General features: G+C 36.3%; 1 protein-coding gene across 7 annotated transcripts in view; it reads left to right on the forward strand.

Moving 5' to 3' along the window:
- Positions 1 to 23,613, forward strand: part of ZNF280D (zinc finger protein 280D) — a 39,832-nt gene that overhangs the window by 10,774 nt on the left and 5,445 nt on the right. For 6 of the 7 annotated variants that reach the window (XM_064389208.1, XM_064389209.1, XM_064389210.1 and 3 more), the window contains 12 exons: positions 1,584 to 1,701; positions 8,440 to 8,549; positions 10,173 to 10,402; positions 12,436 to 12,593; positions 13,062 to 13,162; positions 13,257 to 13,403; positions 13,951 to 14,085; positions 14,424 to 14,668; positions 15,678 to 15,818; positions 17,447 to 17,509; positions 18,050 to 18,168; positions 18,347 to 18,383. In XM_064389208.1, coding sequence (XP_064245278.1) covers positions 1,584 to 1,701; positions 8,440 to 8,549; positions 10,173 to 10,402; positions 12,436 to 12,593; positions 13,062 to 13,162; positions 13,257 to 13,403; positions 13,951 to 14,085; positions 14,424 to 14,668; positions 15,678 to 15,818; positions 17,447 to 17,509; positions 18,050 to 18,168; positions 18,347 to 18,383 — 1,604 coding nt within the window. Of the gene's footprint in view, positions 1 to 1,583; positions 1,702 to 8,439; positions 8,550 to 10,172; positions 10,403 to 12,435; positions 12,594 to 13,061; positions 13,163 to 13,256; positions 13,404 to 13,950; positions 14,086 to 14,423; positions 14,669 to 15,677; positions 15,819 to 17,446; positions 17,510 to 18,049; positions 18,169 to 18,346; positions 18,384 to 20,671; positions 20,770 to 23,613 lie in introns of all 7 variants that reach the window. The other variant, XR_010347662.1, reaches the window with a different exon arrangement.

Raw genomic sequence — 23,613 nt, forward strand, 5'->3', positions numbered from 1 at the left:
ATGTAAAATGATACAGCCAAATGATGTTAAAATAATGATACCTGTTAGCAGAAAAGGACTTTTTGAAAATTAGGCAATGAAACTATCAGTGTGTCTATTTTTATGGGGTTTTTTTTGCTTGCTGGATATGTTTAGTATATACTGGGGACATGTATCCATGCCATCAAAAGATCCAAACTATGACTTTGTTGAAAATTACAATATTGGCAGGACATAAAAACATAGAAACTACAGACTAGTAAGAGATGCAGTGTTTGCATGTAGCTGTTGTGTTGATCATATTTCAAATGTGAATGGTGTGCATAGGGCTCTGCACTCAGAGCCTGTCACAGGTTTTTCCCCTGAGCATTAGTTGTGCTTGAGGTGTGGCCTGCAGGCTGAGGTGCTTTGCTGTCCTTTCACTGGCTCTTCTGAAACTGTTGTGACTCCAGTGACACCTGCCCTGTTCTGACTGCAGCTCATGTGGCTGTTACTTTTAGCAAATAGAGCACAGAAATTCAGTAACTACGTCCACAGCTACTCCTGAACATCTGTGTTTAATTTGGTTAGAGCGGATTAGGTCACTCACCAGAAGAATGAGTGGCTCTTTATTAAGGTCCTGAAGGGTCTTCATTTAAGGAGATGTACAATAAAAAGGCAGGATGGGGACCAGCATCTTCCTTTTTGTTCTGGTATTTAGGAGTCCTAAACCAGATTATTTTACCTGTTTATGTACTTGTGCTTCTTTAGATTTCTTTCCATTAAGTTTGGTTTACATCATAGTAGTCAAAGATGCGATAACTCGCACAAGGATGTTTTCAAATAAGCAGCACAGTTGTGAATGGGAAGCAGTTTATGAGCTTGGTGTTTTTTTGGGTTTTTTCAGCAAATGTATTTTGGCCTTTGTCTCATGGATTTGCTGATGACAAGGTCTCTGTGTATTGGATGGTTTTTAAAATTTGTTTATTTTTTTATTTTAGGAAGATAGCCCTACTTTTGTCAGTTTTTTGTTTCGCAGTACAGCTTGATGAAGTGTAACCACTTGAATTATTTCAGAGTTGAAATTGCCAATACTTTTCCATTTCTACCTTACTGTTGCTTTGAGAAGCTTCTACTTGTTCTTCTACTCTACTACAAGTTTGTACTGCTTTTGAGTTCTGGTTTTTGATCTTTTGAAATGCAGCAAGATGTTATGCAGGAGTAACAGGCAAATGCCCGAGTTTAGGTTGAAGGAAGAAAGCATTTGGGTTTTTTGAAAAATAATCAAGTATAATTTGAAACATCATCAGACTTTTTGGAGCAAAAGCCTTTACAATTAGCAGTTCAAACAGATTAGTGATGTTTCATTAAATGGTCTTTCCCAGGTCTTATGATTGTTTTTACTATTCTGAATACATAGCTATAAAAACTAACGAGCACTGATGAGAATTGCAGCCTTATTAAAATGTCAAAAGAAATTATTTTGGGGAGATTGTAATGAACTTCATTTTCAGCTGAGTATTTTTTAAAGCAATCTTATGTTTTTAAAATAAACCCTTTGAAGCCTGCAAGTAAAAAAAAATTAAATCTCAAATTTCTTTTCCCTCTTGAAAATATCTTCTCAGGATTATATTATGGATTCTCCACCAGATGCACCAGATGATCCATCTGGTATACTGTTTGGTGTGAGACAGAACTCGGGAGTTCCACAGTACCAGACTGGGCCAGCAGTGAATGTAACAGGTGGGTATAACTGTAGTAGTTGATAAGAGAAACAACCAAGCTAATGTCATTTAACTCTAGTGCAGATCTGTGGGTTAGAACTTTAAATAGGATTTCTAGAATATAGTGTAGCTACTTTTTTCTTCCCCTCTACATAACACTGTATAATGTTTAATAAAATAAACTTTGGAGTCTTGTGTTGTCAGACTTTGCTTTTCAGTGCATTAGACTGACTATAAAATCAACTGATGTCTTCTTATAATGTTCATTTATATGGGAAAAAGCATTGCCAGATCCTTGGTATCTTTATTGACAGGTAAAGGTTTGTTTTCAATACACTAATCACTCTTTGGCCTGTGGGAATAGGAAAAGACTGTTAGCAAAAGAGGGGCTGTGAACAGTACCTGAAGAACTGAGTCTGCTGGATGGATTCCCTGTAATGATGATCTTGGCTTTCTGACTGCTGTGTGCAGGAGCTGGAGTAGATGGGATCAAAAGGTTCATTCCTGAAAAGGAGGGGAAGGGAGAGAGTATGTAATTTGACAACAAAAGCCTTTTTTTTGAACTAGCTTTTCAGCAGTAAGTTTTTAATTTAAAATGAAGCCAAAAAGCTCCTTTTTGTGTGTGTGTGTCACAGCAGATGAAGTAGATTTGAAGCACGCAGTGTACTCAGTCTTAAGAAGACTACAACTTGGGGTTTTCCTCCTCCTTTTTGAAGGATTGTACTTTTGTAATAGCTGACCAGAATGCCATTATTCTGTCTATAAGTTATGGGTGACAATGACTTCTGATCCTTCCCTGAGGTTACAGGTTCAGTACAGTGAATGGCCTGACTGGTCATGTAAAGAAGTTACGTAGGACAGAGAGGTAGCTAGTTTGCTCAGCTTCACATGATGATTTTGCATTTTTAGTTTAGGTATTCACTCCAGAAATATATCAGTGAAGGGTTAGCAGTGTATTATCTTGTTTGTGTCCAGCCATTCTGTTGGCATCATTCTTATCTTGGGTTAAATAGTTTTTGTCAAATAAGAAAATGGTTTGTTTTTTTGCAAATGGCTCAGTATTCCAGCCCTTGTCCAAAGGACAGGTTATTAGAGTTTAATTGCATGTGGGTTTGGTTTTTTGAACTTTGGAGACTTGCTTGCATACTTAAAAATCACTTGTATTAGTCTCTCATTGAGAAAACCTAAAATGCTTTAAAGCACTGAGGTTTGCAATTCAAAGCATTTTAAATGTGCCATACTTAGTCTATGTTTATTTCTGTAAGATGACAATAGGATTTGAAAGTTAAAATAAAAGTTTTATTATTGCAGCTTGAAACATTAACATTTTTGACATGCAAGGCAAATTTAGCATAAATTTCAGTTTGCAGAAAGGAAGTGTCTGTGTATGGTGTGGTTTGGCTTCCTTGGTGAGGCCAGTAATGAGATTAAATTCATGTTCATGTATGCCAAAGCCTGTGTTGGTGCTATGCTTCCCTAATTCATATACACCGGGCACAGGACATTCTGGAATATGGTATTTAAAAGCAGAATCCTTTTGGGAACTGGCCTTTGATGCTCTGCAGGACAATATAACTTATGCAAGTGGATCATGAAAGACATTTTTTAGCTCAGTATAGCATCAATATTTATTTCTGAGGTCTAAGCAGGGAAATGGCAGGTTGCTGATGGACACTAACCAAGCATATTCTTAGGCTGCTGAATAAATGGTGGTGTTTGGGTAAATGGCATTGGTAACTCTTGCATGCAGGTTGGATGGCACTGGGCATGTGTGTAAAATGTAGCTTGCTTTCTGAGAATATTGTGAGAACATTGTCCCACAAAGTTCACTCACTTGGAGGAACGAGACATTGCTGTGACCATGAAAGACCTGTTGTGTGGAGTTGACTGGACTGCATCCACAAATCCATAGCTCCAGATTAAAGGGAGGTGTTGCTGCAGGACACTGCACTAAAAGGCCTGAAGCAATTTTCCTTTCCTGTGCCTATTCTGGTATCACAGTATGTTTGGTGCTTTTACTCTAGGTTACTATTTCTGATGTCTTTTTCCATCATGTATAAAATCAGGCCCAGCCAGCACAGATGCACAGAGCAGCACTAAGGTGTTTACAGTGGTATTGTGGGCTCAGAAACCTGTCAGCAAGGTGGTGCTGCAGCCAGTAGACTTTGCTCCTTCCTTGCCATCATGGCACAGGAAACTTGTGTGTATGAGCACAGCCAACTCCTGGGTAATAGCTACAGAAGTGTTCACTAATAGCACAAAGTGACCAAAAAATAATTTGGCTACTGCTTTTCCCTGCTGTCCCGAGTACTTGGAATCTCTCTAACCTGCTGTGTAGAGAATTGGACAAACGAGCCTGGAATGTGGTTAATTCAAGGAATTCTTGTGTCCACACTCCAGCCGAGAGAGGCACTTCTATGATAAGAGGTGTCAATCTGATTTATACCAACAAGATATTAAATAATACTTTGAGATGGTGTGATTAGTTTTTTAAATGGGCCTAATTTTTTTTTACATGAACAGACCAACAGAACTAAAATGCAAGCCTGTGTATTATTATAGTTCTTCTGAAAGAGAATTTACTAGTCAGAGTTGTATAGACTGACTAATCGCCTTTATAAATATGAATCCTCAAAATTTTTATCACAGATGTGTTAAGCTTTTAAAATGGGAATTATGAACAGTATTTTTAACATATGAAAGTAGTCCTTGTTTCCAAATAGGCTTTTCTGCAGTCAAATAAAATATTTCACTGAAGATCCTTGTAAACTCAGTCAGACTGTGTGTCTTTTCCTTAGCCCTCATTGCAGAGCTACACATAGTTTAATTCACAGCAGCAGCAGCTCCTGCTGTAGGTTGATGGTTAGATGCTCAGATGGCCTCAAGTGATGCAGATGAATGCTAAGGTCATGCCAGCTCTGTGGAAGCCTTTGCTGAACAGGACTTATGTCCATGTAAGCAGCTCATATACTGAACACAGTGAGTGTAAGTAAATTACACCCCGTAGGAAGTAGTAGTAGCTAATTAATAACCTGATCATTGTGTGAATGTGTGAATGAATGAACCTTAGGCAAACAATGCATAGAGTGAGATATTTGACCTTAATATGTTTATTTATGCCAAAAGGAAGGAAAGGTGTACTACAATGGAGAATGTTTGGATGTTTAGGTATCTATATATCAAGTGAATTATGTTTTCCCATTGTGTTCAGAACTGAAGCCTTTGACATATTTTATTATAGTCTTAAGACTATTTGCATTCTGTCATTGTGAGAGGTTACAAGACATGCTGGAGCTTCAGACTTCTTGGTTTGTAGCTGTGTCTTTCAGGTCTGCTTGAGGACTGATCTCTGTTGAGTTCATATCATCAAGGGTCATCTTCAAGTGACAGAAACATGGGTTTCTGACCAGATGGAGCTGAGTGTTTATGGGCATGTTAATCAGCCACCAAAACTCCCAAATTTCCAAGTTGCTGGTGGATTTTTTTTTGTTGTGGGGTGTTGGGGTTTTTTTTTGGTTTGTTTGGTTTTACTGATTTTCTTCTGAAGAAATACTGCAAACCATAAGGACATGTAATGTTCTTTCAGAAGAAGAGAGCAGATAGATGTGCTGTGCTTAATCATTAGAAGTTACAACACTTTTTCCATTTTGCTTGCAAACTGAAGTTTACAGAGTTATATAAGAAACTAAAACAGCACTGAGGCAGAACCAGAGAAAAAGGAGAGGTGTTTTCCATCAGAAGTGCAGAGCTTGTTCCAGATAGCAGGCATTGCAGAAACCAGCTGCTTAGCTTAACTTTATTACTGTGAACTCACCTTGTCTCAGATTGGAGTGGGTCAAATGTGAAAAGTAGGTCAAATGGATTCAGGTGGCCACAGTATGATTTACTGGGGTATCAGAGATGGTTCTGTATCTCTTGTGTTTACCCTTGCCTGCTTCACTGGCCTGGACCTTCAGTCTGAGTTGGATATTTTCTTAACTTCACTATGGCGTATTAGTTTAGCAAAGTATTTAAACTGCTTTGTTTGGACTCTAAATTGCAGTCATCATTAATGTGTTCTAATTACTATGGGAAAAAACTGATGTTCTTTAATTTACAGTACTGTAGGTCTAAATGACAGTGGTTTTGTATCTAAACCACCTGCTACTTCTGAAGGTGACAGTGTAGCTCCAAAACAGGCCAAGCTTATTGAGGTCAGTGCTAGAAGCAATTTGGCTCCTTCACCTATAGTTAACTGTCCAACAGTTGCACAGGCAAAAAATGGATCTTCAAACAGTAGGAAGATGGAATGGTCTAGCTGGCAGTCCTGGCTCTGTGTCATGGAAAAACCTAACACATCTGTAGTGTTTCAGTTGTTTTTAATGCTCTTAAGGCAGTGTAAGTAACAGTAAGTAACTGTTCTTATGCTGTAAAATAAAAATAGGTATTCTATGCAAGGATTTATATACCTTCACAAATTAATTTACCTGAGGTTATTACCCCATTCAGATTTTAGACCTTTATTATTTAGTAGGTAGGTTTGAATTCTGTAGAGCAGTAATTAGTCATTTGAAGACAGATGATAAAAATAAATGCCCCTGACCTCATTCTTTTTGCTCAGATTTTCTATGGTCAAAGAAGGGAGTAGGGGATTGAAACTTCAAAACGCAATCAACCAGAAAATCAAGATTGCAAGAATTCTTGACTTAATTCTATGACTGCTGAATTTATGAACAAATTCTGATTAGATGAAGGAAAAAATCATTTTAGCAATGCCAGGCAAGGCAGTAACAAATTAGATTGTGGAATCCCCAACCTTGGAGATACTCAGAAGTTGACTGAACTCTTATGCTCTGAGCATAAGATTAGACTTGCTTTGACTGGGAAGTTGCAGAAAACCACCTCCAAAGATCCAACCTAAATTTGTGATTCTGTACTTTGAGTAATTACTGCAAAGTGTGTTTTGCAGTTGTGCCCCTTTTTTTTTTCCATCAGTGTTTCTGATACAGTTTGAAATAGTAGTGGGAATGGAGAAGGTCTATTTCAAAGAAACAATGTTGTTGGAAAGATTTTTTCCTTCCCTGCAAGAAGAGAGCTGGTCTGGCTGTTTCAGAGTATTAACTACTAGGTGCATTTTTGTCCTGAGCTAAAAGGTGCATTCTAGTGATTGCAGTAGGCCAGGATTTATTCTTGACTTTTGAGACATTTCCAAGACATGCTTTGTCCTATAATGTTAAAATGATTGTTTGGAGTAATTTCAGATTTGGGTTTTTTGCATTTCTTGTTTAGAGTTGTTTGCTCTTCCCAGCTACCAGAAGGATGTGGCTGTAACAGGAACATTTCAGCAAAAAAAATTCCTCCACCCTCTTTCGAATGAAATAGATCTTGTGCTGCAGCCTATAATAAAAGAAGATAACTGAAGGATCTTGCTAAATTCAGTTAAAAAAGTAGATCATACTCGCTGAGAACCTTATTTTGCTGAGTTTGTCTCTAAGCCATCCCATGCTAGCATAGCAATTTCTAATCTGTCACAGAATCCAGCACTGAAGCACTGCAGAACACAAGGTTTTGCTGCAGCACTGGCTTTCTTCAACTCAGTTTGCACTTAGCTGTGATGTGTCAAAATGTTTTACCAACTGTAATAGTGAAGACTTGCAGCACTGTTTTGTGGTCCATCTTTTACATGGCCATCCGTGAAAGGCTTTCTGCTTAATAATGGTTCTTAGCAAAACTGTTATCTTAAAGAAAATTACTGTTTATTTATGGTCTAGGCAGGACTATTTTAATGTAAAAATGTAAAACACTATTGCATGGTCATCTCTTAAGTCGTACACCTATTCATTCCCTTGTAATTATTTTTTTGTTTTTATACATAATTTCATAGTCCTGGCAGGGAACAGTTGACTCTACTGTTGAGGTGTTGTTTCATGTGTTTAACTTCTAAACTACTTGCTTAGTGTAGTCCTCCAAATCTGTGAATGACTTGAGAATGCCAGAGAATTTCATTTGGAAAAGTAGCTCTTGCTCTGATATTTTTTGACAGTTTGAAGAAAATTCAAAGCTTAGTTTATCATTAAAGTTCAAGCTAATGCAAAGCTTTAATATCCCTTTTGCTCAGAAGGTATTAATCACTTATGTTGATAAGAGTAGCATTATTTCCTTTAATAACTGGGACTAATTATTAATTTAGAGGATTTATTCTCTAGGTTCTCCAAAGACACCTTTGCTTAACAGAAATAATGCATTTGAATAAGCCAAGATTCCAACAAATCTCCAGAGAGAAATAGCCTCATCATTGAGAACCAAATGGTGAAATTCCTCTCCAAACCAATAGGATTTTACCTGAGCCCTCTTGTGATGATGATCAGATTGTGGCAGAATACAGGCTTTACATGTTCGTTTGAAAAGTTTGTGAAACAAAAACATCAAAAATCCATCCTATCCAGCATGGGGTGGGCTTGTAGTGCACAGAAGAAATGCTTTCTTCCTATCAAGCTGCCTTCATCTCCTCACGTGTTTTTTCCTTGTTTGTTGATAAGATTTTGTAACATATGTTTATCACTCTGAGTCAAGCAGAGCAAACTCCAAGTTATTTTGGGAAAAAGGAAGAATAGTTAAAAGATGTTTGTAAAGCCTTGCTTATGGTTACTACAGCTTCGTTGATGGTAATAGTTTTTATTTGAAGCAGCATATTTCACCAGAATACTGTCACTGCTACTAAATTGAGTATTCTGCTTGTGAATTCTGAGTCTTTATTTATGTGTTTTAAATTTTACAGGAACAAATGCTGCATCCAGCACCATTAAAAACGGAGGACCTTTTCCACGAGCTTGTCCAAAGTGTAATATACATTTCAATCTTATGGATCCTCTAAAAAATCATATGAAGGTAAAATATTTTGGGGAATAATTGGGGAAAATAAAAAAATGTTCTAAGCATTAGAACAAACTTTGTGGGCTTCACTTTGGTTATGGAAGAGTGTCATGGTTTGATAGGAAGCTGGTTTGGCTTCTGTCTGCTGTCAACCAGAGCCAAATGCTCAAGGTCTTGCAGTCATGGAGAGCAAGATAGGAGCAGGGGAGTTCTTAATCTTGCTACTTTTTGCCTCATGTTTCCATGTGCTGAAGGTAAGTGTCTATGAGAATTGGCAGCCAGGTGACCCACATCTGTCTAAGATTGTAGTTGACACAAAGATGACAATGTAAACTTCCTGTTTTATCTTGATGTATCACTTGGTAGAGCAAGATAAAAATACTTTATACTTAATAGATAAGAATTTTTAAGCTGTGGGGAAAAATTTCATTTGTAGTTCATACTCAAACACTGTGATAAACAAAACTCAGAAACTGAGCATCACTTAATTTGATTGTGAAACTACTTACTACTATTTCTGGAAATATTGTTTCCTGGAAAATATTTATCATTTGGCAAAGATCCTCACAATTCTCAGGCATATGTATTTCATTTCAAGGACAGAGAAATGGCTTTGCAATGTGAATATCCAAAACAACAACAACAAAAAGCTACTGTATAACACAAATTTGTGAGGATCTGAGTTACTGTTCTCACAGATGGTTCTGATTTACAGGGTTACAATACCCTAAACAGTAATTGCTGTCTTCTTTGGTTCTCAAACGTAATTAAGAAATACATATAGTAGTGGAAAAAACCCCAAGGGTTTTAACTTTTTCTAATCATTATTTGTACAGAATAGCTTTTGCACTGAGTACATCAGCTGAATGAAGGAACCTTTGAAGAAGTGTGTTTACTTAGGATACTGAGTTACAATTCCACAGCAGGAAATTGCTCCTTACTAGTAGGCTTACGGAAAGTAGTCCTGCATGGTAAGAACCATTATTTGGCAGGAGAAAAAATTGTCCTCTGAAACATGCTAATTTTGTTGGAAACTTCCTAGCATCTTCTTTTTGAAGTATGCTGTACTTCTTTAAGTGATAAGTTTCATGAAATGGCTCTTGGGCTTAGCATTCTTTATGTATACTTCAACATAAAGAAGCTTGAACATTGTCTATTACATGACTCAGAATTCTGAATTTTTTAATAATGCTGGAAAGAATTTTTGAAGGTTTCAACATACATTCTTCCCTAAGAAATAAAGGACAAAAGTTCCCATTAAGTTCTCACTAAACTTATGCTTGTCAGCAAAATACTTGCATGAAAGCTGCTTTTTTCTTTTCTTTTATTAAATGTAAGTGAAATAGAATTTTTTTTTGCCAGAATAAGGCAACACTGGTATTGTTTTCTTGATTAAATTTATCTTACATGAACCTATGAGAATCTTCTTCAGTTTTATAATATATAGTGTTTTATTACGTAAACACTAGTTAAACACTGTTCAAAATTGAATATGACTTAGTTCAGTGTGTCAGAGAATTAAGCTTTGCATCTCTCATTAGTGCTTTCATTTTTTAAAGTGCTGTTGTCATTGATGTGGTTTGGTGAGACTGATACCTTTGTTTCTGTGTCTCATCTCTTCTCCCTCTTTGCATCCAGTATTGCTGTCCAGACATGGTAAATAACTTTTTCTCGGAAATGGTCAAAACAGAGTGTTTGAGCACAACAAGCAAGACCATTGAATCTGAGAAAGGAAAGCTGATTATGTTAGTTAATGACTTTTATTACGGGAAGGATGAAGGTGACCTCCAGCAGGTACAGCAGGAGCAGAAGACTCACACAACATTTAAATGCATCAGTTGTCTCAAAGTTCTTAAAAATAACATAAGGTATTTGAACTCATTTCCTTAATTATTCATTAATCACAGTCCATAGTAGTCTCATGTATTAAAATTTTGTGTTTCTGGAGCAGAGTTCCTTTTGTACTGAAAACTGATAATATTGCGTGACTAAACAGAAATTGAATTAATTTTTACTTTGCATGTATGGCCATAACTTAGAAGTTTTTACAGATTAGAGTGTAAATTTTAGTGGTATTTAACATAAACACAGAGTTTTACTAAGAGCAGTTGTAGGACTTCGGGGTTAGAAAGGGCAACACAAAGGATTTTTCAGTTTGCCATCTGGATTGATGGCGATATTGGTAGATGCGAGTGTTAATTCCCTTTAGGGACACACAATGACTAATAGTCAGTAGTTCACTTATGTAACATCTGTTATTTTGTTGGAGTAATTTTACTTCCAAATGCTGATAAAACCCCAGTAAGCTGTTTTAGTAGGTAGACAAGTTTGTGTCATCGTTCCTTTGGAAGTTAAGGTCACTGAACTTTTTTTTACATGCACTCTTCAAGGGAAGCTGAAATAGCAGAATGTAAAATTGAAAAATGGACTATTGTTTCAAAGGGCACAGTCTGCAAGTTAAAATGAGCAGGTTTATGCTAACATTAGACACATATTATTGAAAAAAACAAGTTTTCTGTAATTAAAACAATGACATTTGCTATTAATCATTAAATAGGCACTGTTTTCTACTCAGCATTATGTAGTAAGCAATTGGTGCTATGGTGCCTATGTGTTCCACAGCAAGCCATTAAAAATGTACGAGCCTTTTTTTTTTTTTTGTTTAATTTCTGTAGCATTGACTTTAACCATATTAATTTTGGCTGTAACTTTGTAGCTTTATTCCATAGTTCTATAACTTAAGAATTTTTATTCCATGGTCTATTTTGCACTTTTATGTATAGTGGACAAAATAAATACATCTTACCATCCTAATTAAAGTAACTTTTTTGACTTATGTTCAGAAGAGCAGAAGAGAGATTCATCATGGTAATCCACTGCTTTCTTTAAAAGATTTGTGGTTGGACATACCATTGCAGTAATTTTCTCTTAAGGCATTATGCAGTAATAGTGTCAGTTTTTTGTCTGCTTAGAAAACTGGGGAGACTCAGTTGGCTTTTTCTGGTTTTCTTGTTTCTGTTTTTTAAGCAATTGAATGATAGTACAAGCTTGAGCTCAAGAGACTGTTCTCTTTGCTCATTTGTTTTATCCAATTCCAAGGTCTGCATTAGTTTTGTGAATGTGACTTAGGTTTAATAGTTCCTCTGGCTATACTGAAATCAATTCAGAACAGGAATTTTGGAAGTTGAGCTGTAGTGGGTTTGCAGTGACCTGTCCTTGTGCTGCTCCACCAGCAACAGTGATCTGCTGATGCTGCCATGGGTGCCTGGACTTCTCAGCCAGAATAGGTTCCTACTTCAGACAGGTGGGCAGATCAATGAGGAAAAGCTGGTAACTTAAAGTAGTACCATACCAGTTTCTGCCAGTCTTAATGTTGGCTGCACAGAGGCATTTTTGATAACCGTCCTTCATAATTCAATGTCAGGCCTAAATGTGTTAGACAAAGAATGTTCCTGGAATTCCTGCCATGGTTTCACATAAAGCTGTGTGTCCAAATTCAGATACATTCTTGCTGTGTAATAGTTTTCAGCAGAGCTAAAGTTACATGTGTTTCAGAATGGGGTTTCGAGATTGCTGGTGGGGAACAAAGTGTGAACAGTTGCTGTGTTCTTGTTGTCTTTATTTCCCTATATTTCAAGGCAAGTATTTTGTCTATGCAAACATGAGAAATGTAATAGATTTAGTCTTAGAACATGTTTTAGATTAATGTGTGTTCCTTGAAGTCAAGATTTCTCGTCAGCTTTAAGTTTGTTGCCTGGTTTTTTTAGCAAACACTACTTTTCTTTTTAATTGAGAAGTCCTTACAGAGTAAAATTTCTAAAGAATCCCATACATCTTGCATATGATGTGTATAGGGAATGTTCAAATGTAGTTTTTTGCACCTGCTCACTGTAATTTAAAGGTTTATGAACCACATGAAGCATCACTTGGAGCTTGAGAAGCAGAGCAATGAAAGCTGGGAAAGCCACACCACCTGCCAGCACTGTTACCGGCAGTTCCCCACGCCGTTCCAGCTGCAGTGCCACATCGAGAGCACACACACGCCTTACGAGTCGTCCAGTGAGTTGAATTTTTTTCTAAGCCAAAAATTTTTAAAATTCCCGACTTTTATTTCCTGGATTGTAATTTCAGAATAAATCTATTGTATTTGAATAACAATAATCTTGAGATTTAATGTAGGAACAGAACACTTTTTTTTTTTGTTTTGAGAGCAATATATATGTAAAAAAGTATTTTTAAAAGCCTTTAGGTTTTTTCCTTGCATTTTTTGTTTATTTATTTTTAATTGAAACATTTACTTTAAGACCTCATGTTTAAGGCCCTTGCCTTCCTGGCTTTCTGAAACTGTACAGGGAATTTCTTCTAAAGAGTAGAATAATCAATTGATTTCTTTATCTTTAATGATATATACATTTCATGTATGTATGTATATATTTTTGTATATATTTTTATATATATGTATTATAATTTATGTACATATGATCTCTATAAAATTTTTACTTTTTTCTTGTTTTTCACTTTCTCTAGCGATTTGTAAAATCTGTGAATTATCATTTGAAACAGAGCAAGTTCTTTTGCAGCATATGAAGGACAATCATAAGCCAGGTGAAATGCCGTATGTTTGCCAGGTATCTCAGAGTGACTTTTGTATTTAGATTACACCACTCCCCTGTCTTCCCTATCAGTAAACTTGTAACAAAAAAGTCCAACTTCTTCTTTTAGGTGTGCAGCTACAGATCCTCAGCTTTTTCAGATGTAGAAACACATTTTAGAACGGTTCACGAGAACACAAAACATTTACTATGCCCATTTTGCCTCAAAGTTATTAAAATTGGAGCACCATATATGCATCATTACATGAGGCATCAGGTAAGCAGATCTTTTCAATCCTTAATGCTAGAAAAATGCTAAACAATTTAAGGCATCTCCCTCTGAAAAAACAAACATGACTGATTTGTATGGTTGTTACTGGGTAAGAGTAGTTGGTAAGAATGAATTAGAAGAATTTCAGAAATCTTTAAGGGAATTGTCTTGTTTTTGTGTGATAGCAGCTTCCTGTTTAAAGTAATCTCTGAATATCCTTGGAAGAGTCTTCTTGCTGTTTGGTTTCTTCATTACATTTTAGTGATTTGATTCTGCTTTTCTTGAGGTTACTAACAAACCTGCCACTAGTTCAAGTAAATAAAAACATAATGAAGTGTCTTGTAACTGGGAATCTGATTCCTCCTCCTCTTAGTAGCTGTACTGCCTTGCACTTGCAAGTACCTAATTCCTACAGGGTATCTTATCTTTGTATAATATTAGGAGGTTGTTTGTTAATGTTTTAGGAACTGCATGAGCATTGCTTGAGACAACCTAGGCTAGAGTTTTGTCATGCCATCCATGCTTACTATAGATTGTCATTTGTCTTTAAAAGAAAAAGGGAATATACCGTTGCACTAAATGCAGACTGCAGTTTTTAACATGCAAAGAAAAAATGGATCACAAGACTCAGCATCACCGAACATTTAGGAAACCCAAGCAATTAGAAGGCTTGCCTCCTGGAACAAAGGTGAGTGTTTGATATTCTTCTTAGCAGGGCTGATTTGGCCTGACACTTTTGCTACATTTTTTGCGTTTAAGAAAGCAGGATCTAGCCAGTTGCAGCTCTGGAAAGAAAACGTGTTTTGCCATGACTAACTATTTCAACCAAAGTGAACTTTTTAACCATCCAGTTGGCTATTAAAGGTTGACTCTAGTCCAGTGTTTTGTAGTTTTCAAAGTAATCTTTAATAAGTTGAGTTTCTTATGCTGTGATTTATGCTGTAAAGTGGCTTAAACTTTGAGACAAATAGAAGTATGAACTTGGAGAACTTCTATCTAAACAATTTTTTAAAATTTCATTTGTAGGTGACTATTCGAGCATCTTTGGGATCTCATCAGTCAGGATCATCAGCTACATCTTCTGTTAGTACAAGCAGTTCCACATTTCAGTTATCACCTAAAGCTAAAAATACAACCACTAAAAATAATAACAAATCTAATACAAGTAAATCAAGAGGAAAATCAAAACAATCTACATCAAGGAAACAAAATGCATGGACGAACAGCAGGAAAAAAAAAGAACCTACAAATGTAGCTTTTCATAATCTAAGGTAAAATGCTAGCATTAAAATTGTCTTTAAGTGCACTTGGAACATAACTGATCATTTAATGGTCTTTCAGTAACTTTAATGCTTTAATATAGAAGCTCTGGCACCTCAGGTTTGCCAAGAAAGCAGATGCATAAACTTTCCACATACTATTACTGTGGTTGTAATTCTGAATCTTCATTCACCGATTGTGGTGATGGCAGACTACTTTAAGATGGAAGAACAAGTGTTTTGCGAACTTCTCTGTGTCATATTTAGAAATTTTCACTGCATGGAGCCTTTATTTTTATTTTTAATTTTTTTAAATTTTTTTCTTTTCTTTTATTGATTTGAACCTGTTAGTTAAAAGAGAAAATCCTGTCTGTCCTAGGAGGGCATTTTGGGGGGGCTAATTAAAATAAATCAAGGAAGTAAAAGCAAGCTATTGGGTGAATGTTGTCCTTATCTTGACAACTTATTGGGGTTTGCTTTCCTTTTGTTAAAATTTTCATGGGTGTTTTGTGGACTGTTTATTACACTGGAGTGTAGTTTCTTTGGTTATGATGAGTTAACTTTTTTTTTTTGGTCAAGAGATGGAAGATGTTACCCCTCCAGTTTCTAACTTTCTCAGTGTGTAGCTCTGGGAGAGATCCAAAACCAGACAGCGAAACTGGGGAAGAGCAGGATTATATTCTTGCTTTGTAGATGTTTCAAAGTTTGTGGGTAATATTGGGGTGATAGAAAAGCCAAAGGCTTTTTCAGTGCATTGTGATGGATGGAAATAATTATTGGAAATACTTCTCAAGTCCACAGAGACAACAGCAGCAGCTGAAGATGGAGGTTCTCATCCACTGCATTATCTCTGGTTTCCAAGAGATAGTGTAACTTTAAGTATTTAGCTGATGCATTTTTAAGTTCCTCATTTCTCCCTAGTATAGACAAGCTGGCTACTTACTTGGAGCAAAAAGTTTTTAATAGTTATGTCTTCTGAAAGTGTTGCTATTAACTGATAAATTTTTCTTGTTACTATTAGGTATCATGGGGGAACTCACAAATGCATTGAGTGTTTCTCAGAAATAAAAGATTTTGCGAATCACTTTCATGCATACGTCCACTGTAGTTTATGCAGATACAACACCAGCTGTAGCAAAGCTTATGTGAATCACATGATGAGGTAAGAACTCTTCAAAGTTTTTATTGGCTTAGTAAATACTTCTTAAGTTCGTGTAAGGTGTAAATGTTTGTCAGGTGAATTTTCAACTGGGTCCTCAGACTGGTGGGAAATGCATAAGGTTGGATTTTTTGTTTCTTAGCAAAGGCATAGACTCCACATGCTTGTTTTGCTTTAAAAATCCAATGGTTCAGGCAGTATTGCACCTTTGTTTCAGAGTTTCTGTGGTATATTCCATAGTCACTTCAGCCTGACTTGGCAAATAATGACTTCCCTGTTTTCTGGGTTTCAGATTGAATGACTCATCTGATTTTACAAGTGCTGAACACATACAGGCCACAGCTTCACTAGTGAAGTCTGTGCTCAGTTTTGAAGGATATCTCAAATAGCAAACTGAAGTGGATACTTTTTCTTACACTACTTCTGCTCATCCACAGAAATAACATTTCATTTTGTCAGCAGTTTTGGGGCAGCATAGGGCATTAGCGGTGATAGCTGTAAAAAAGCCTGTTAAGAAAACAAATGCATAGTTTTCAGAGCCATAGAATTATACTATACAATAATTAGATACAGATGACAGTAAAACAAAATTTTAAAAACCTGCTTGTTACTCCTGTGGCCTGAAGAAGCCACTTGTATTGTGGCAAATAGTGAATGTGATTTTCTTTCTGAATTCATATACATAGGAAATTCCTTGGCATTTGTAAACACTAGGATTCTTGAATCTGTGATCCAAGTTTTTAGATACACTCTGTATTGACCTATACCAATTTCAATGCTCGTAGAAGTCCTAGGCTGAAATAGTTTGTGTGCTTTTATGTGTGTAATCTATTGTTGGCATGCTTAAAAAACCAATGAAATAATGTGCTTAATTCCAACTGTACAATTAAAAAAATTACTGAAAGAGGGATCTAAGGTAAATGGTTCCTGTTGCCAGTGGCCTGGATGGCAGGCCAAATTCATCTGTGCGATAACATGGCCAATCTTTTGTCCTTTGTCCCCTTGATGCACTAGTGCATCTCCTACTGTGATCCTTTGCAGCACCTACCATCACCTCTTTGGTGAGTGTAAGGAAAAAGTGATGGTGAGGAGGACTTAGAGGGAGGGAGGGTGTTTGTGGAGGAGCAGCCCCTGTACTTGGCTGCCTGCACGTTGTTCCATGGCAGAGAACAGTGTTGGCACATACTTAAGCTGCATAAGAGACAACTTACAGGTTATCTAAAAGTTTCATGTCTTGTTGAAAGCCATCTCTTTAGGAAGTACAAATGCAGCTAAGTTTTAGCTCTTTTAGGATGCACTCTGTAGCTACAGCCATGGTTCTTCAAAAGCTGAATTGCTGGTGGAAAAGTAAAAAAAGTAAAAGTATGTTCTTCCAGGACTGTGCCAGTAAAGTTTAGCTTTTCACCTCCCAAGCTGATTTACAAGGGAGCCAATGTTTTAAACTGAAGCTGAGATTCATAAGTTTGTAAGCTGTAAGCAAATTAACATTTAAGAATAATGCAGTTCAGTATTAGGCTTCTATTTTCATGTTTTGTCCTAAGCAAATTGCAGTACCACGACTAGTGAAGGGGTTATGCAGAATAATGTATTCAAGAAAACCAGTCTCAGTGGTCACGTTTTCATATATTCAGTTTTCACAGTGCTCGTCCAAGTAAAAGGTTTTGGATCTTCAAGAAGCATTCAGAAAAGCTACGGTAATTCAGCTTTTTTCACTTACAGATCATTATGGTTTTACTTTCTGATGTTGCACTGATAACTTAGGTTGAGATTATAACCTCTTGCATTTCCACAGTTTAGAGCTGAGAAATGAAACTCTTAGGTTTTCCAATACCAGTGTTCTGATCAGTGACAAATACTTATTTGTCCACATTTATGAACTTAATTCTGAGCAGTTTTAATTTTTTTATTAGTAGTATTCTTTGATTGTTTATAAAATGCAAAATGGGGAGGGGTTCAGGGAAAGAAAAAAAACCAACCATCCAATCAGAGAAACTCATGCTGTACAGATAAATTTCTGTCTAAAGTCATGTTCTTTGTACTATATCCAGCATGGAGATGCCCTGCTCATTGATGGGAATTTCCTGATACTAATTGCAGTAGAAAAAGTAAGATTATGTTTTTGTGAATCATCTGAAGTTGTTTTTTTTTATAGTCTGTCCAGTTGCTGTAAGTTAAGAAAAGTGTTTCTATGACTGTGTTGTAATTACACTTCCTTTTTGATTTTTATTTCCTAGAGGTGTGACTGTAGTGTGTCTTAACTGTGATTTCCTGGCTGATGTTTCTGGCTTGGATAACATGGCCACACATTTGAGTGAGAACCAGACTCATACTTGTCAAGTTATTGTAGAGAAAGGTGAGTACATGTGGTGTCTTCTTTATACAGTATATAAATATTTACGTGTGGATGTCTCTTGTGTTATCACAGTCCTATTTTGAGTTGCATTATTTCTGTACATGCATTTAACAGTGAGTATTTCTGTATTTCCACATTTTAAAATAGTCTTAATTAAATCCTATGTTTTTATTTTCAGTTTCCACAGATAATGCAACTGCTGCACAAGTGTCTCAGTAAGTTTTATTTTACTGCTTAATGTTTTCTTTCTATTAGTTTGGTGATGGCCAAAATTTCCACTTTGAACTTGGGTTTCTTTTGAATTCTGTAGAATTTGAAATGTATGGATGAACACAGGCCTTTACTGTACTAGTGCTTTTTTTCATCTTACCATGTCCACAACTGCAAGAATGAAGAGATAAAACAAGTACCTATTGCAGCTAAAACAAAATCAGTTTGAAGAAAGATAAATAATTGTTGTGATGTTGGAACTTCTCAATTCTGACCTGTCTATATACAGTGAGATTGTTACCTTCTGCTTAACACTAGGTTTATCAAATTAGTGGTTTATATTCTTTATGTAATATGAATATGAATACAAAAACAATGTCCTTTACTGAAGTAGGACAAGTTCAGTCTTAATATTTAAAAATACTTAGGAATTATTTTAAATATTATGTTCTTCATATGACCAAGGCATATTGCTTTGTATTAGATTTTTTATTCTGACTTTCACAGAGGAATTAGTATGTATTAATCAGGGTTTTTTAATGATTTGAAGAAAAACCTGCAGTATTGTGGAGGTTGTGTTTCAGGTTCTGTTAGTTTGGGGTTTTTTAAACCTTGGAAGAATCAGAGGTGCCAAGCTCTCCCTGATTGTCCTGGAACAGCTTCTGAGGCCTTAAGTGTAGTTTATGCCTTAATTCAAGGTTTAAAGGTGTGTCAGTTAAATCAAACACTTGTGTTTTCTTCATACCATTTCAGAATAGATACAGAATGAAAAATGTCAGTCTGACTGCAAAGAAATGCATTACAAGATAAAACAAAATGGTTTAATCCTGACAACCCATCTAGCCTTTAGCAGGATTGTAAAAGAAGTTTAGATAGTCTCATGCATGGTGAGATCTCTTCCAACAGAGTGATAATTTCTTAGGCCTATAAGCATAAAACAATCTTCATTGAGTTTTGGAGATTTCCCAAATAGATTATTTAATATTTATTTAGTATTTTCTTTCTTGGTTTCCATAAAGTGGCTGGTAAGAGGGGGTCCTCTAGTAGTCTAGCTTTCAGTGAAACTCAAACAATGACAAAATCAAGCGTTGAGCTATGATACTTGTGGAAATGTTAGCTTTTGTATTTGGATCTGGCATTAGGTGTTAGGAATAAATGCCTGCTGAAATGTATGGAAGGAAAGGTTATAGATATGTTGAATGGTGGCTGAAGATGTACAGCTGATACACTAATACAGCAGTGGCAGGCTGTCATCACTACTGCAAAAGGATCTTGCTGTCTTGAGTGCATTACAGGGACAGATGGAAATATGTAGCAATGTTGAATGTATGGATACATAGATGTATTACTCAGAAGCAGATGGGTGAGCACTGAAAAGATTTGAAGTAAAGTCAAGACTATGTGCAGGTTTGTTTCTGCAAGATGTTAGAGTAGGACAGATGCAGATAGCCATTATTTTTGAGAGTTCTGATGCTGACATAAAATTAGTTAGTGGTACCATAAGAAGTGATAGAAAATCAATGATAGTGCTTTTTGAAACTGTTAGACACAGACTTAATTTCAGTGAATCTTGTCCTGTTCCCTATGCTAGTTCTCTGATACTTGGACAAGAATATATCATTGTTAAACTGAAGAGTATGCCTCTGTAGCAGATATTTTAATTAATAATTTGCTGTACAGAGTACAGAAAAATAGTTGATCTTTCTGTGGGCTGGTTCTTAGTGGTACTCTTTGCTTTGGAGAAAGAGGAACTTGCAGACAATATTCATAACTTCTGCTGTATAGTTTCTCAATGATCTCTGAATGTTTCTTCCAATTCTTTGACCTATAATTCAATGACTTTTTAATGGGACTCTTCAGAATCACTTCATCATTGGAAACAATGACTCAGTTATGCTCTTGAACACTTTTGGATCTTCTCTTGCATCTCTCACATGGTGTCTTTGGGTGTCTTTTATTATATATTGGATTGTCTGTATGCGTTTTAAAACTCATCTTTATTGCTAATGATCAGATGTGTTCCATGAACTCTGTGTACTGTTACACAGAGCCTGTCTTTGGACCAGAATCCTGCCATTAGTAATACAGATAACCTAGCTGGGGATGTTCCAGCAGAATTTGTTCTCTAAATTTTTATTTTACATAAGTCTCCTTGTTTATTTGGTGATCCACCTTGTGCTGAGGAAGTAAGATTTAATAACTATGCGAGTACTCTTCTAATTGCTCAACTCTCTGCTTTGCACAACCATTAACATATTTTTAAATGAACTGACAGAAGACATTTTTGTTGCAGGGCAGTTGAAAGTGAGCAGGTATCCTATACTGCCTTGGCTCACTGATACATCATTGTGGACCAGAAAATTGAACCCAGTCCAGCTTGGGATTATTTTGGTATGTAAGCAAACAAGGATCTGACCAGACCTTTTCCTTTTTCTTCATGCATTGAAGCTGTGGTATTCTCTTCTTGCATCTTTTAGACAGCACGTCTGGTCTTTTCTCCAAATACTGTAGTCAAAGGCCTTTTTTGATAATGTTCTCTGCTTTACAGCATTGATTGGCAGCTTTTTGGGGGCTGTGCTCTGTTGAAGAGAGGCTTACCAGGAGTGTCACTTACATGGTGCAGTGTTCCCTTGCTGCTCATGTGCAGCCTTTCTTCCCTGCTCCAGTCTGTCAGTATCATCCCAAGCTAGAGTAGTGAGTAAATGGTGATGTATATGGGCTGACATCAAAGCCTGTTTTGTTCTGAACTTGATCCCTTCTGAAATTAAAAGGCTTTGTCGTTTTTTGGGTGTTCACTAAAACATACAAGAGTCCTGATCAATTTAATATTCAAGTAAGTTACTTTTTTTTTTCTGCCAGTGACTTTATGGTATATAGTGGCAAAATATGCTTTCAATGTCTTCTGTTGCATGTAACTACATAAACTGAGTCTTGGCCAAAGAAATTTGTTAGCTGCTTTGCTCTCTGGTAGCTAAGCTGCTTTTTGCTCCAAAATACTGTGAGAGGAGGAAAGCATATAATGGAAGTACATACATTTATTAAGCCTTGATTCTGAGGGTGGAGCAGCTACAGTTCCAGTTGATTTCACACCTTGTTCTTTTGGGATCATCTCTCATCTTCAAGGATGCTCTACTCAAGCTGCTGGGACATTGGCTGCTTTTGATTTTACTGCTTCTGATTTCATCTTCAGTTCTAGATTATCTATGGCAAATTTATCCATCAGGATATTTGATGAGCTTTGCTTTTGCCATGGTCAACTTGTAATGTTCCTCCAAACCCAGTCTCCTGTTTACAGTGGATATGTTTTGATTAAATCTCTCATTTCTTAGCCTGAAAACAGCATAATAGATAAAGCTTACCTCAGTTAAGGATCCTTCACTGATACAACTTCCTAATTGTAAGAGTTTGGTTTTGGTGAATGCAAGCTTCTTGATTTGCAGCACTTCCTTTTTCTGAATAATCAAATTCTTTGAGATTAATTCATTTTGACCAGTTTTTTTGTCCTCTTGACTTTTAGTACTCAATCACAGGTCTGGTGATAGTGAGCTTCTGCAGCTGTTTAGTATTGCTAATAATGACAAGGATCCTGTCATCCATGGTCCCTTCCACATATTTTGTAACTGAGCATCTGCACACTTACTCAGTACCCTAAAGTCTTTACTCTTTTTGCTACTTTTTTTCCTTCTGACAGAAGCTGTGTTCCATCTTGAATGCTGCTGTTCAGCTTCAAGCATCACTTACCTACTACAGGCTTTTCTTGCAGGACTTGATTTTGTTTTGACACAGCAGCATTCAAAAAAGCATAGTGGCTTTGTGTTTTCATTGTGAGCATGCTGTTCATTTCAGAGGAAGTTGAATTCTTACTTCACTTTCATTCAGGTTTCTGACAACAAGAAGAATGCAATGTGATTGCAATTTTTTGTGGCTTTCAGAAACATTCTCTAAGAATTTTCCAGAGGTGACACTAGATAGAAACTTGGATTTGAAATTATGTGAATTCTATGTCTTTTAAATGCTTATTTGGAATATTGTCCTTCTGTTCTTTTGCAGCTTTGCTACAGAAATTTAAGTTTCAAACTTGCATTTTAAATGCTTCTCAGGGTACTTACTTATACAAGAGATTTGTGGAAATGGTTCATGTAGACTCAATTTGCCTTGTGACATGCTGTTTCCATTTGTGTGAGGATCTTGGAAAAGTTACTCTTGTGGAAAACTCATAAAAGCACGCCTAAATCATTAAAACAAACCTGCCTGACTTAGTATTAAACCTCTCTTATGATCTCAACAATTTGTATGAATAATACAACATATTGGACCATACCTGCAAGGGCAGAGCATGAATATGCATGATATAACCAGTTTAGCTTATGGTCAGAGAATTGAAATTTCATTTGCATGTGGCTTAACCTATCTTTTTTTATTTTTAGGATGTAGAGTGTCACTGTTTGACTAGCCAGTTATGTTTTATCTTTGTTTGGAAAGTCATACAAACAAAGTAAATGTTTGTTCCTGGTTTTCTGTTAAATGTAACTGTGCAGCATTTAAAGTTACATCTGTCAAAATAGGGAATTTTTGCAAGAAGATGGGATTAATTAAAAAAAAAAGCCAACACCTAAAAATCCCAAATCCAATGACCTTTCCATTCTTTTGGATGTAAATAAATTTAAATTTCTTAATGCTGCCTGTGATTCAGTTGAGTGTCTGGAAGATACCATGAGCCACTTAAAGTTGATTTCTAGAAATTCTTAAAACTGCAGTCATCCCAGAAAAAGTTACTTTTGGTTAGGTGTGGACAAAAAAGAAATGTTTGGCAAAAAAATCCAGCTGAGTTCGTTCTGCTTACCCAGTGAGCCTTTGATTATAAGAAAACATGAGAGATGGCTGGGAAGACAGTGGCTCATGGTCTGAGCTTTGTGTATGTGTGCAAATATGTACAGTTTTATTGTGTGAGAGCAGCACAAGCAATGAGACTGAATTTCAGGAATGAGGATACTCCTATTTGTGCTTAACTGCTTTTTAGAGTCTGGCTTTTGTTACTGACTCCAGAGCTCTTCCATTAGTCCTAAGTGTCTGCATCTATCAAAGTTTCAGATAAACCTGAATGTAGGCTTCAAGGTGTCTAAATTAATGTTCTTACTTCACTTTTACTCTGAGTCACTTTGGTTTTATGGCTGATCCATTCTGTTGGCTATCTCAAGGTGAAATTTTGTGCTCAGCTGCTCCTTTTTTATGGGC

The sequence above is a fragment of the Passer domesticus genome, chromosome 14 (assembly GCF_036417665.1).
Source record: "Passer domesticus isolate bPasDom1 chromosome 14, bPasDom1.hap1, whole genome shotgun sequence".
Taxonomy (NCBI): domain Eukaryota; kingdom Metazoa; phylum Chordata; class Aves; order Passeriformes; family Passeridae; genus Passer; species Passer domesticus.